Genomic DNA, 13,742 nt, shown 5'->3' with positions numbered 1-13,742 from the left:
GCATCCCCACACCATCCCATACCCTAAACAATGTGTGACGGTTAAGGATCTCATCTTTAGAGATCTGGATAACTTACTAAAGTACATGCCTGCTCATTTGAGGTCTCATTTGATCACTTTGAGTCTGGTAAGGCCATGGATCACACACACACACAAACACACAAACACACACACACACACACATTATAATCAACACACTCATTGACTATACAGATTGAGGCTTTTCTGACCCAGAGCTTTTCCATAATATAGATATTGTTTTACATAGCCAATATAGTGCATGTGGTAATATGAATATAATGATTCCATTAGTGACACTACACCTGTAGCCCTGAGCCCCTGATGGATGAGTGTCTTTTCACCAGCTCCAGCCCCCTTCTGGTGATGGTTGCACACACACACACACACACACACACACACACACACACACACACACACACACACACACACACACACACACACACACACACACACACACACACACACACACACACACACTCACACACACACACACACACACACACACACACACACACACACACACACACAAGGTTACCTAACATGTGCTCACTTTCTGAGGTGTTTGTCTCCTTTACATACACAGTTCCCACTTCTCCTGGGACACAGTCGGTCCAACCGGCGCACGCACGCACACATGCACACACACACACACACACACACACACACACACACACACACACTCAAACAAAAAAAACTCTTGAATATGTTAATTCAGGGTAAACAACTTGGTCATTGATCCTGGACTGTTAGTTACTTGGTGATATCAGATTGTGCCCTTGAATACAGCCAAGAGAATGGCCAGTAGGCCTGCTGACGATATTGATAAATGAAGCCTGTACAAATCTAGTAAATGATGGCCACTGAAATTCATTACATTACCAATGGCATCTTAAGCTAAATCACAGATGTGCCATCACATGTACACAATGAGTCATGACATGGCTTCTGAGCAAAGCATGCTTCATTGGTTGGTTACTTACTGGATGGATATATTAGAATTTAGAATATGGGAACCATAATGATACATTTACAATTTACAAAAATCTATTTCATTGATCTAGCCCAGCTCATAATCTACCTCTAAACCTGCGTTCTCATTACAGTTTTTCTCGATCGTTTTGATACCTGTGTCAACTCTGAAATCACGCTCTCAAAACAGTTAACACCCGTGTCTGAACAAAAGCACTCTGGACAAAATGACACATTTTGCTTGCAAAAGGCTGTTACTCTCTCAAAACACTTAAAACATGCAGCAAAAGCAAATCTTCCCTTCAAACAGTACAACTTGTTGCCAATTAAAAAACACTCTTTAATCAATCATTACACACTGGACAACAAAATGCAAAATCTAGTTCTCAAAATGAGCATTTTTGCTATGTCTGTTCCATTGCTTTCTCATTTTTCTGGTATCAGAAAAAAACTGTGAAAAGACAAAATGTACTGGATAAAAAAATAATGTATTCATTCCTCCCAAGATGTAACTGCCACTGACATGTAAGACATACAGTAAATACCTAGCAAGATACAGTAAATTTCATTTTTCATCGAAATAGACCTACAGTAAACACCTTTTGTACTGTTTTCTCCACCAAATAGGCAATACAGTACTTTGTCTAAATGTGCATTAGATGATACTTGCCTAAATAGCAACACAGAACAGACATCTCTTATGTATAATGAATGATTGCTGATTGAAGAATTGTGCAAAGGAGTTTCACACAGGTGTATCAGAGATTCAGACTTATGCAAGGAATATATACCACCTGTGAAAATATGTTTTCCTTTTGTTTAGCATGGGAAAACCAATAGAGTTTGGGGCTTTTGAATGACACCTGTGTTAACTGTTTTGCAAAAGGGTGTGAGAAATGTGTGAACCCAATGAAAATGTGTGAACACATTCGCAAGAGATGACTTCTGCTGTGCAAAGAAAGTAGTCATGAAGACCAAGTGGGTTCTAGTTTACTTAAGCAGGTAAAAGCAATCGAGAAAAACTGTAACTCTTAAAATGGGTACACTTGTTAATTTCAAGAAATGGCCACAAGGGGGAGACATCTGCTAGATAAAAAAAAGACCTTCCACATGATAATGCAACTCTTAGTTTTGGTATTTTCTTGAAATTCATTTTGATAGTGTATAATGTCATGAGACGAACAGAAACACAAACCTGTCATTCCCAGTAAAGGATAAGGACTTCTACTGTATTATCCAAAATGGACCACCACTATAGAAATTGTATATGTTTTTTTTCAGAGCTACATCACCAAATGACCCTAGTTTGCTTGCAAACTGGTCAGCAAGCATTTTTTTGTGCCAAGCTCTTATACTTTTTAAGTCTGCTTTTAAAGGAACCGTATGTAAGAAATGTATTTCAATTAATCATAAAATGGCCCTGATATGTCACTAGACATTAAGAAATCATGTTCATTTAAAATACTTATATCACTGACAACAGTAGTCCGGCCAGGATATTGTCATTTAATAAGTGAAGTTGCAGCCCTCAACTGATGTTGATGTTGTCATGTTGTGTTTTGGCCTGATGCGCCACCCTCCACCTATCTACTAATCACAAAGTCAGTAGTGTTTCGGCATCCAGGTTGCCAGCTCTGCTAGTCTCTTACTCTACAGTAATTTGAAAGTGATTGCAGTACCAGTTTAGGCCACAATCTTACATACTGTTCCTTTAAGTATTTACAGTGCCTAATACCACCAGTAGGCTATTCACCCCTTTGGATATTTCCCCTTTTACTTTTTTTTATAAATGGAATCTTGATCAATTTAATTTGGTATTTTTTTGGCTTTGACTCGGCCACTCTAGAACATTCACCTTGTTGTCTTAAAACCATTTCCATGTAGTTTTTGCTGTATCGTCTTGCTGGAAAGTTAATCTTCTTCCATGCCATAGCTCTCTTGCAGACTGAACCAGGTCGTCCTGCAGGATTTCTATATATTTTGCTGAATTCATTTTAACTTTACCTAAGCCTTCCAGGGCTTGCTGTCGAGAATCATCCCCACAGCCAGATGCTACCACCACCATGCTTCAAATTAGGGATGGTGCGTTTGTCGTCATGTGCAGTGTTTGCTGTCAAAACATAACATCATAGTCTGATTGCACTGAATACAACAGGAAAGCCCTGCAGCGCATAGTGAACACAGCTGGAAGGATTATTGGTGCTTCACTCCCCTCCCTGAAGGACATTTACACCACCCACCTCACCCGCAAGGCGACCAAAATTGTGAGTGATGCAAGTCACCCCGCTCACAATCTGTTTGATCGATCTACTGCCCTCTGGGAAGAGGTATAGAAGCCTGCGCTCCCGCACTACCAGACTCACCAACAGCTTCATACACCAAGCTGTTAGGATGCTGAACTCTCTCCCTCCTCTCCCCCCTCCACCCTCAGCTACATAACATCCTGGACATTGGACCCACAATGGCCGCCTGCACCACTCCACTTGCACACTTGTACACTTTGCAACTTGTTGTTGTTGTCCTGAAAACACAACACTTCTGCTGCTCTTACATAACTTGCACCACTATGCCACTTTATTTCTTACTTAGGTCAAACAGAACTACCTCAGCCTCTTATTGGCCTGACTTTGCACTAGTATTTTATTTTATTGACTGTCTATGCACAAATTCAACCATTTTTTGCTGCTCTTATTTTTTCATTAAATGTGCCCTCTTATTTACTTATTTACTTACTTTTTGTTTACTTGAATGTTATGTTTGTCTGTGGACTTAAAATTGGTAAAATATGTCTTGTCTCCACCGTGGGATAGTGAGAAACGTAATTTCGATCTCTTTGTATGTCTGGAACATGTGAAGAAATTGACAATAAAGCTGACTTTGACTTTGACTTTGATTGCCAAAAATCTCAATTTTGGTCTCATCAGACCGAAGAACCTTCCATTTAGTCTCCATCATGTCTTTGGGCAGCTTTAGTCAAGATTTAATAAGAGCATTTAATAAAAATTTGCCACTCGATCCCATAGATCTTTGACTGGTGAAGAACTCGGCCAGTAGTTGTTGTATGCAGAGTTCCTCCCTCAGCTGCCGAAGCTTTGTCAACCTGGTGGCCCTCCCCACCAGTATTCTTCTTGAACGTTCATGGCCTGCTCTAAGCAGATTTACACATTTGCCATATTCCTTACATTTCTTGATGGATTTCACTCCAGGGGCCTCATTTATAAAAGGGTTGCGTAGAAACCATCCGTCATTTGATCTTAGATCATTTCTGAAATGATCGTACGTGTGATTCAGAGAAAACGAACGTACGCACAAAAAAACGTGCGTACGCCACCCTTCCAGATGTGCCCATTATAAATCACAAATGAACGTCAACTTGTGCGCAGCCGGATGGTTTTAGGTCTCCGCCTTGTAAACATATATTATTTTATATATTTAAAACATTGTATAGGCCTAGCCTTTGCCATCTGATGTTAACTAGCCTATATGCGTCAGTTCGAATAGCTTACCAAATTATGTTTTTTCCAGCAAAGCTTTCTGGAAAGAGATCGTATGCATCCATGTCTATTGTCCTCTGCTCGCTTTCATTCCTTTTTCTTGCAGTAATGTGAATAATCAACATTTCGTATGTTTAGGCCTACTTTGTAGAAAAAAAAGGGTAGGCCTATGAAGGAAAGACCTCTAGGCCTATATAATCCTGTACGTTATGGTACAGTAGGCTACGTATCCAATATGACCCAGGGTAATATGCTGATTTAGCCTACAAAACAGAGGACTAAATTATAAGCGTGATATGTCATGCAGGCTTAACGTTTCTTTTAGGGTAGGCTATGTTTTTGCTGAAAAAGTAGCCTAGTTCGCCGGTCATTTTTCATTCATTCTGCATATCTTTGCTATCATTTTCTTTCAATAATGTCCAATGGCTTAAACATTGTCCTTTATTGTTTGCTTTAGGCTTACCTTTATATTTTATCCTACATTATTCAACTCACGTATTGTCATCTGATCTTGGGCACTGCCAGTCAAAAAAAGCAAACAGGTGCGCGCTCTCCACCTCTTTACGCAACTCCGACGCAACACTAAATATGAAGATGCCCTGCTTTCAGAGGATAACTTCCGTCCCTTGGTTGTGTAGGCTATATATGATATAAAATATCTATAGCCTACATTGTATAGCTTACAGTCAAATATTACCTTTTTGTTACGAAGCTGGGAATAGGCCTATGAGCGCAAATTAGGATGTAGTGGAGGCTAAACGCGAGTAAACGCAGTTTATCCACCTCTGAAATTTCATAAATAGAGTTTAGGCCTACCCACCTCTTATTAGAGTTTATCCATCTCTCAAAAAAGTTTATTCACTTTTAACATTCAAAATGTATGATCAAATACTATCCTATATTCCCAATACTGCACAACAACCTCCAACATTATCAAACTGTTCGAATGCCTTTTTGAATGCCTTCCTCTCCTAAACGAGGGCAATTGGACATTTGATGGTCAATATTAGATTGGTGAAAACACTAAATATACTAGATCACCTTCTAGTATATTTAGAAGACATCTTAAGTGGGCTATAGTTCTCATTAGCAGTTTTATGCCAAACCATGAAACAATAAGCTGCGTCCAAAAACGTCTTTAAAAATCTTCTGATATTGATCATGCATATGGCAAAGAAAGACATGAGATCGTTGGTCTTGGAATTTTTAAAATGCATCGCACCTCAGATTACTTGCAGTACCCCGGCATTACCACAAGGAAATGGTCGTACGTCAAGTTTGAACCTGACGTGGAGATAAGCACTTTTCCACGTCAAAGACGGTTTTTATAAATCTGAGCGTTGGCATGGATTTGAGCGTACGCACCGTCTAAGATCAAATCTGTGCGTAAGAACGCTTTATAAATGGGGCCCCAGGGGTTGTTCAGTGACCTTAAATTTGTTTTGTATCCATCCCCTCACTTATGCTTTTCAATAACATTTTGTCTGAGTTGTTTAGAGTGCTTGTCTTCATGGTGGAATTGTAGACAGGAAAACAGACTGACAAGTGACTGGGCCTTCCAGACACAGGTGTCTTTATTACTAGGCTACTTTAATAATCACTGCACTCAGACGATCTCCATTTCACTGCTTTCATCTGCTTTCACTTTGACATTAAAGAGGGGATTTTTTGCACATTATAGTGAAAAGGCCAAATTAAACTGATCAAGATTCCATTTATAAAAGAAGTAAAATATTCAACGGAGGTGAATACTTTTTTATATACTGTAGCCCACATCAAACCAAAACGCTGTGACAGAGTAGGCTACGGTCATTGCAGTCGAATATTCACTGACTGTCATACCAATGAGCGTAGTTTGTATTGTAGCCTATGGGTCGGCTACTGGTTTGGTAACCTGTAGACCCAGATTCAAGGGCAGGTGGAGTGACTGAACCTCTATACTGCTAACAATTTTCTCTAAAGCAACTTGAACTTGGTGAACAATAACAATCAAGTTTCAGTAAATTAGAAGATCTCAAAGGAAGCACTAAACTCTAAATCTATTCAATATGACAAACTGCAAGGAGACCAGATTAAGAATGCACAGTAGGCTAAATGTGAGTTCGGCCTGTTTGAGTGTTAGGATAGGAGGCACTCTCGGAATAGAACATTATCTCAGAGATTCTATAAAGTTAGCTTCGCCAAGAAACTGCTGCTTGAAATATCCTTCAAATAGCTGGATTTGGGCACATTTTGGAACCTGTACTTGTTGTACTATACCCTACTTGAGATAAGTTGAATGAGTACTTTCACCAGTCTTATACCTGTACTTCCACTTGACAAAATAATGTGTACATCACTGCCAATTCTATAGACCTCTAGTGAAGGAAATTAGTTTGGAGCAGAGACATTTGTTAGCATCAAGCTGATCAGAGTTTGGAAACTGCTGTAACAAACCCAGAGGCACGCACGCACACACACAGGTGACAAGATATGATTCCCTTTTTTATTAAAGAGTCACAATGACAAGTCATATAGCGGTCAAAAATCAGACAGTTCAAATTCTCTTGTAAAAATGACTCTTTCAATACATTAGAAAATAAAACTCAAGATAAAAATATAAAACTAAAAAAAAAGAAAGCAAAAAAAAAACAAAACAAAAAAAACAAAGAAACATATAGTTTATCAGCGTAGCCAGGTGAGCCCTCAGAGAGACACAGCGCCCAACAGTGGCTGGAGGGCCTCTCGTCTTCAGCTCCCCATCAGAGTCCAGGAGGACTGCAGAACAGAAAGTGTGTGTCGGTGTGTGTTGGACTCTTCGCACCCTCTCAGAGGCCGAATGCAACACTAATAATACTTTTGAGGTAAATAAGAGGGGATGGACGAAAGGAAAAAAAAAAAAAAAAAATTCATCCACATGACCGGCCCTTCACATGTTTGCACTCTCAGGGCCAAAGGTCACATTCATTTCTTTACAGCAAAGTTCACCACCTCCAGTGAGTCCTGGACCCACAGGGTCATAAAAAGAAAAAACACAAAGAAATAAAACAGATAATATAGCATTCATATTTTTAAAAAAAAAAGAAAAAAAAAAGAGGAGGAATGACAATCACAGATTATAGAAACAGCTTGATGCATCGGTCACTCAGCAGCTGTGGACACAGAGCGAGCGAGCGAGCTGTTGATTTACAATAGAGTACCAATTCACGTAGTTGTGAGGGATAGCCAGGTCCAGTAGACGGTGTAGATTAACATGAAACTCTTGTATAAATCAGGTCTTCGACCCTGGATGGGAGTGGACTCTGTCGGACCGGATCTGGGTCGGTTCAGAATCCGGTTCTACCCAGGATAGGAGACTGACTGGAACCTGAGTAGAAACAAGAAATAATCTGCTCTGAGCTGGGGAGACCCCTCAACCATCTCAGGACTGCAGGGAGGTGTGTGTGTGTGTGTATGTTGTGGCCTCACTGACTCGCACACACACACACACACACCACAGTTGGTAGCATACTGGCTGCACGACTTCACATGCAAGAGCATGCCCAATCACATTATTGAGGAATGAGACAGAAGAGAAAGGAGAGGAAAATGCTCACATTAAAAGTGCCAGCTTTGAGTGTGTGTGTGTGTGTGTGTAGGAGACCTGCTCACTCAAGAGGGGATTTCAGCCTGTCCCATTAGCCCCACTTGTAGGGTGTGTGTGTGTGTGTGTGTGTGTGTGTTTAACCGGTCCCGTCATACGCATAAGGAGTGGTTTCTGCATGTCAAGGACCAGTTGAATCCCCCCAGACAGCCCTCTATGTGTGCCAACAGACCCACAGATGAAGAACTGTTCTATGTGTGCCAACAGACCCACAGATGAAGAACCGTTCTATGTGTGCCAACAGACCCACAGATGAAGAACTGTTCCACTGCTCCACTCATAATTAGAACATTAGAACGTCAGCGCTAGGATTCGTGTAGAGGGTGACAGATTGTCTATACATTCTCTTTTCTTTGTGAAAATTACAAGAAAATTCAAGGCAAAAATCTTCATATCAAATCAGCATTTTGTAGTTTGCTAAACAAATTTGATATGAAATCAATAAACGTAATAATAATCATGGTAATAGTAATAATACAGCATACAGCAATATAGAATTTTGTACAAACAGAGAACGCAGTGGGCCTAAAGCTGTGGAGAGATGCGTTCCCATCGCAGATGGGCATGGCAGTGGAGGTGAGGAGGAGGAGAAATCCCTTGTTCATGAAATACCCACATGCACAACACATCAGTGGCTCAGGCCAGGAGTATAAGATCGGGCTCAGGACAGAGGGAGAGAAGGAGAGAGAGAAACAAGAAAAAAAAAAAAAATATATATATATAAAAGAAGAGATAGAGAAGGTGCCATCAGGCCCAGATATCAGTCCTTTCTGGAATATTCTGGTGCAGCTCCAGACCAGGGACTGTCAAGACCGTTGTTCCGGATCGGTGCCAGCGGTCCATGTCAGGATGGGACACACTGCCTCAGGAGGAGTGTGTGTGTGTGTGTGTGTGTGTGTGGTACATTTGGAGAGATGAAGCTGGTGATGCGGGAGATAATGTCCACTTTCAGAACCATTTGGTCGTCTTCAATAGATCAGCATAGGTTAAAGACGTAAACTTTGACTTTAGAGTTTCTCTAAACACACACAAAAAAAGAGATGGAAATACGAATTCCATTGAATGAAATGCATGACTGCCTAAGTCCTGCCTCACCTACTGAAGCTTTTGACATTAACTAAGTGCAGTTTAATCCAGGTCCCCACCACCAGAAATACGCCATTATCTGTTGGGCTACGGTGTACGGAAACCAGAGACGGGTGACGTGATTGTGATTGCAGAAAGGATTGGTCTGACTAATATCTTCAAGTGCAAAACAACAACAGCAACACTATACTGTATCACTTTACTGAAAAAAAATATATTAAAAACAAAAAAGCAGATAAAATAACAATAAAACAAAGTATCCTCTTCATAGTCTAAGGCATTCCAAAGAGACACACAGACAGAGGGACTGAAGGCATGCACGCGCGCACACACACACACACACACACACACACACACACACACACACACACACACACACACACACAGCATGTAGAGATGGGCATTAAGATAAAGAGATGAGCATGAGCTGAGCTGCGGTGCAAGGGTTGGAATGGGGTTAAGAGGTCGTGCAACAGGACCGGAGCTGCGAAACTGTGAAACGCGGGTCTACGGAATGGATCTGCATGCTCCGGAATCATAACACAGGGCTCTGGAATGGGTCCGTGAGCTGTGGAATGATGATAGAGAGATGCTAAATCGATTCTTTAAAAACGGTGCCGGTGCCGAAACGGTACTTTGTTTTTAAAATGTTTTAAATTAAAATGGTCTAAAGCATGAATTGCTTTTTTTTTTTATTGATAAGACAAATTTGAACATGAAATTGAACTGTTATATTCAATTTACTATCAATATCTTATTGCTCCTACGAATAATACATTTAAATGTTAAAACAGCTTGCCATGCATGCACACACAATGGTAAGCTCTGCTTTCAAGTTTACCCAGTGTAGGCGTTTGCCATAAGGTATGTTAAAATCGCTTGCCATAAAACTGCCAGGTCATGGACAATGCAAGCAAGCTAATCTAACAGGGACTCTACTTTCCAGTTAATTCAGTGTGTTCCCAAATGCTTCAAGAAATTTCACGTCTTAACCCATAACACGCAGTAGTTTTGAACATGTTAGGCTACATGTCGGTGTTGAAGTGTTTAGATTCCCAGCGCTAGCCTAGTAGGCATTTTAACAGCAACTATGACTATGCGCTAACACCAGTCAGCTGAGTTTAATTAGCGATAACGTACGGAGATGGTTTCTTAGCCTCTTTGACAGCTCAGTGACATCAGGTATGTAACCTACATATTTATGTTTTTGCCAGTTAACTTTTAACATGATCTTCATATTCATTGTGATGCTATATGGGCCTCATGCACATGAAAGATTAATATTATGCCGTTTAACACCGTGAAAAAGTTTTCACCTTACAACTTTGCTGATAACATTTCAAATAAATGGCAGTTAGCGCATTAGCAAGGATATTGTGTAACGTATAGGCTAGCCTACTGTTGATAGCCTGTTTCATAGCCTTTTGATTGTGTGTAGTTAGGCCCACTGCTATATTTTGACAGGAGCTCGCAATATCGCTTTAAAGTAAGCTACTTGGGCTCAGGCAAGCTGTTAAACACTGTCCACTCGCCTATGTGGTTGTGTTAGCTAACTGTATCTGGATGTGTTGCTATCAGAGCAAGACGTTAGAGATGGCGCATGACATGCAGTGATGCCTCGTATAAAAAAAAAAAAATTAAAAAACGCTATTTAAGCACCGAAATGAGGCACCGAAATCCACTTTGTTATTCGATGCAGTTACTACCGTTTGCGCCGGCACCGGTGCCTTATTAGAACCGTGTTTCGGTGTCCAACCCTACACACAAGCACGCACATGCACACTGCCTGCGGGTCCTCCGTGTGCCTTAAAGAAATGCTCTTCAACTTAGGAAGGGGTGAATGCTGGGAGGACATCAACCGTTTACGTGTGTGCTAGAGCTCTGCTCTTCCTCATCACACTTGCATTAACATATTGTGTGTGTGTGTGTGTATTTAAAGGGAACTAAAATACAAAAAAAAAAAAAAAAAAAAGAAAAACCTGAAAAACTGGCAACCTCAACTCATCTGCACCTCAGATCTGTCTAAAGGAAACCAGACGGCAGCCCTGGTCTGCGTCTGCTAGAACTGTGCCCAATCAGATCCAGATATGCTCCACGTCCGGCTGGTAACTACTGTAAGCAGCAGACAGATTGGTCATAGGTGCAAACGTATCGCTGAGACACAAGCACAAACACACACACACCTGTGTTTATCGGGGTCACCGTTGTCAGCATCTAGATGAAGAGGAGGAAAGGGCCCTAACTACTCTCACCTGTGTGTTCACCTGTCTCATTTGGGGAAAGCGGTGGAGGTGGGGGGCACAAGGATGTAATCTACCCTTATACCCACTTGTTTGTCAGTCACTGAATCAGTGAATCACCTGATGAATCATGCAGTCCAATTCACAGCTAGAGGAAATGAACACAACTGTTTGGCCTTCAAGTATTAAGTACCTCGCTGAAGTATGAAGACAGTTGCCAGAGAGGACAGAGGAAAGAAGAGAAGAACGGCTTGGCTTTCTACTCTCAGCTTAAAGTCTTTTGCTATTAGAAAACTCCACACCATCAACCCGCCATAGACGGCCATGGAGGTCTGCGGGGTGGAAAGGAGGGGTTGGGACAGGGGTGCGTAAACTCGGCTTCTGGTTCGGTGGGTGCTGCTGCTCTCGCCAGGAGAACAGCAGAAGGGGATCAAGATGGCATGGGGTAGAGGAAGGTTGGGGGAGGGACTCAGTCCAGCTTCTTGTGGTCGGGTGGGGTGAAGTCCGTGCAGAAGCCGTTGGTGGCGGCGGTCTGGCTGGGGTTGCGGATGACCCGTTTCTCGCCGAACAGGAACACCTCGGCAAAGTCTGGGTGCAACTCCGCAAAGCTCTGGAATGATTCTGTCACAAGGGGGCACCAGAGAGAAGCAAAACAGAGTGTCACTGAGGAGAATGGGAGGAGAGAGTAGAAAACTACTGTTCCTGACCAGAAATCATTACGCATCCTATGTACATAATTTTACTAAGGAGATACTTTTCATCCACATTTAAAATGTACAACTGAGGTAACCAATGCTTTTTTTAATGGTTTCAACATTTCTCAGCAGATCAATCCCTCAACCTTGATCTTGGCATCAATCAACATCTTAATAAATGCATCCTTAATAGCAAAGCATCACATAAACAACACTGCCTTTTTTCAGGTGGCTGCTGGCCGTCGGCACAGAGCAGTGTTCCTCACCAAATGTGATTTTTCCTTTGCCGTGTGCATCCACAGCTTGGAACAGTGAGGTCACTGTAAGGTCAGCCACCCCCAGGGCCGTCTGCAGGATGCATGCCAACTCCTGCTCAGTGATGGAGCTGTCCACTTCATCAACATACATCTAACACACACGCACACACACACATTAAACTTAAAACAAACATAAACCTCAATAAAATAGTTTGTTGTGTTAGGCATGAATGAATGGATTTAACATATAAGATAAATTTTAGCCTTTAAATTGCACCTAGCGATCCTGGAGGGTCACAACTGTGTGTGGTGCATTTACTTACCTTAAAGGCCAACTTCATTGTTTCCAGAGTTTTAGCTGGCCGACATACCACTGACAAGGCAATGACAAACTCTCTGATGTCTATCGTGCGGTCTTCATGCTACACACACACACCAACACACACACACACACACAGAGAGAGAGAGAGAAAAGACATACATCATTATTATTGCCTTTCCCCTTTTTTACATTGCTTTTTTTATTAGGCTATTGATTGAATTGATATTATTGTGTACTACAACTATTCTCCTTACTATATTTGACCTAGATTTTAATCTGTTCCCTGTTCATTTTTAAATATTATTATGTTGTTTTGTATTTATATGTCGCTTTGGACAAAGGCGTCTGCTAAATCCATAACCATAACCATAACCATAACCATAACATCAACATCAAGGCATTGCTTAGGCCTTCTAACTTGTGTGTGTGTGTGTGTGTGTTTGTGGAGTGAGTGAGTGAGTCAGAAGCTCTCTCCTCACCTCATCAAAGAGAGCGAACATGTCCCTGATTAGGTCGGACTCGGGCACGTCCAGGAAGCCGGCAAACTCTCCCAGTGGCACACGCTCTCCGTGGAGCTTGCGGGCACGCATCCCGTAATCCTCCAGGACGCGGCCAGTCTTATCCAGCTGCAGGCTGTGACCGTAAAAAAACACACACACACACACACATAATGCTGGTCAATACCAGTGTCTCAGAAGTGTGTGTGTGTACAGTGCATACGAAAAGTATTCACAGCGCTTCACTTTTTCCACATTTTGTTCTGTTTCAGACTCATCTTAAAGCAACACCAAAGCACTTTTCCTCTGTTGCACACACGCTATTTGTTTATCCAGCACTGGCTTTTGCAAATAACAAAGTCCACAGACAAGCTAGAGTATGTTGAATGATTTTATGAAAGTATGATGTATTGTGACATCAGAAGCAAGTCAAATTTGTAGTTTCTTATGTCTCATTCCATCGAACTACAGATCCGCTACCCGATCTGGCAAACTTACATAGTGCGGTTAAAGCCGATAGAGGGCTGCAAAGCGAATGC

The 13,742-nt window shown here is 41.5% G+C and overlaps 1 protein-coding gene across 1 annotated transcript in view; it reads right to left on the bottom strand.

Moving 5' to 3' along the window:
• Positions 1-10,524: 10,524 nt before the first annotated feature.
• LOC143118964 (lysophosphatidylcholine acyltransferase 1) overlaps positions 10,525-13,742 on the bottom strand; it is a 47,834-nt gene continuing 44,616 nt past the window's right edge. The window contains exons 11-14 of the mRNA XM_076280151.1: positions 13,186-13,339; positions 12,708-12,806; positions 12,394-12,535; positions 10,525-12,053 (exon numbers count right to left, since the gene is read on the bottom strand). Of these exons, the coding sequence (XP_076136266.1) occupies positions 11,902-12,053; positions 12,394-12,535; positions 12,708-12,806; positions 13,186-13,339 (547 nt within the window). The 3' untranslated portion in view covers positions 10,525-11,901. The remainder of the gene's footprint in view (positions 12,054-12,393; positions 12,536-12,707; positions 12,807-13,185; positions 13,340-13,742) is intronic.

This window comes from Alosa pseudoharengus, unplaced genomic scaffold (assembly GCF_046254945.1).
Source record: "Alosa pseudoharengus isolate Yale_2024_CS ecotype anadromous, Long Island Sound unplaced genomic scaffold, YU_APseudo_1.1 YU_APseudo_1.1_scf_12, whole genome shotgun sequence".
Taxonomy (NCBI): domain Eukaryota; kingdom Metazoa; phylum Chordata; class Actinopteri; order Clupeiformes; family Clupeidae; genus Alosa; species Alosa pseudoharengus.
Note: the sequence above shows the minus strand (reverse complement) of the source record. Positions and strands in the feature narration are given on the sequence as shown.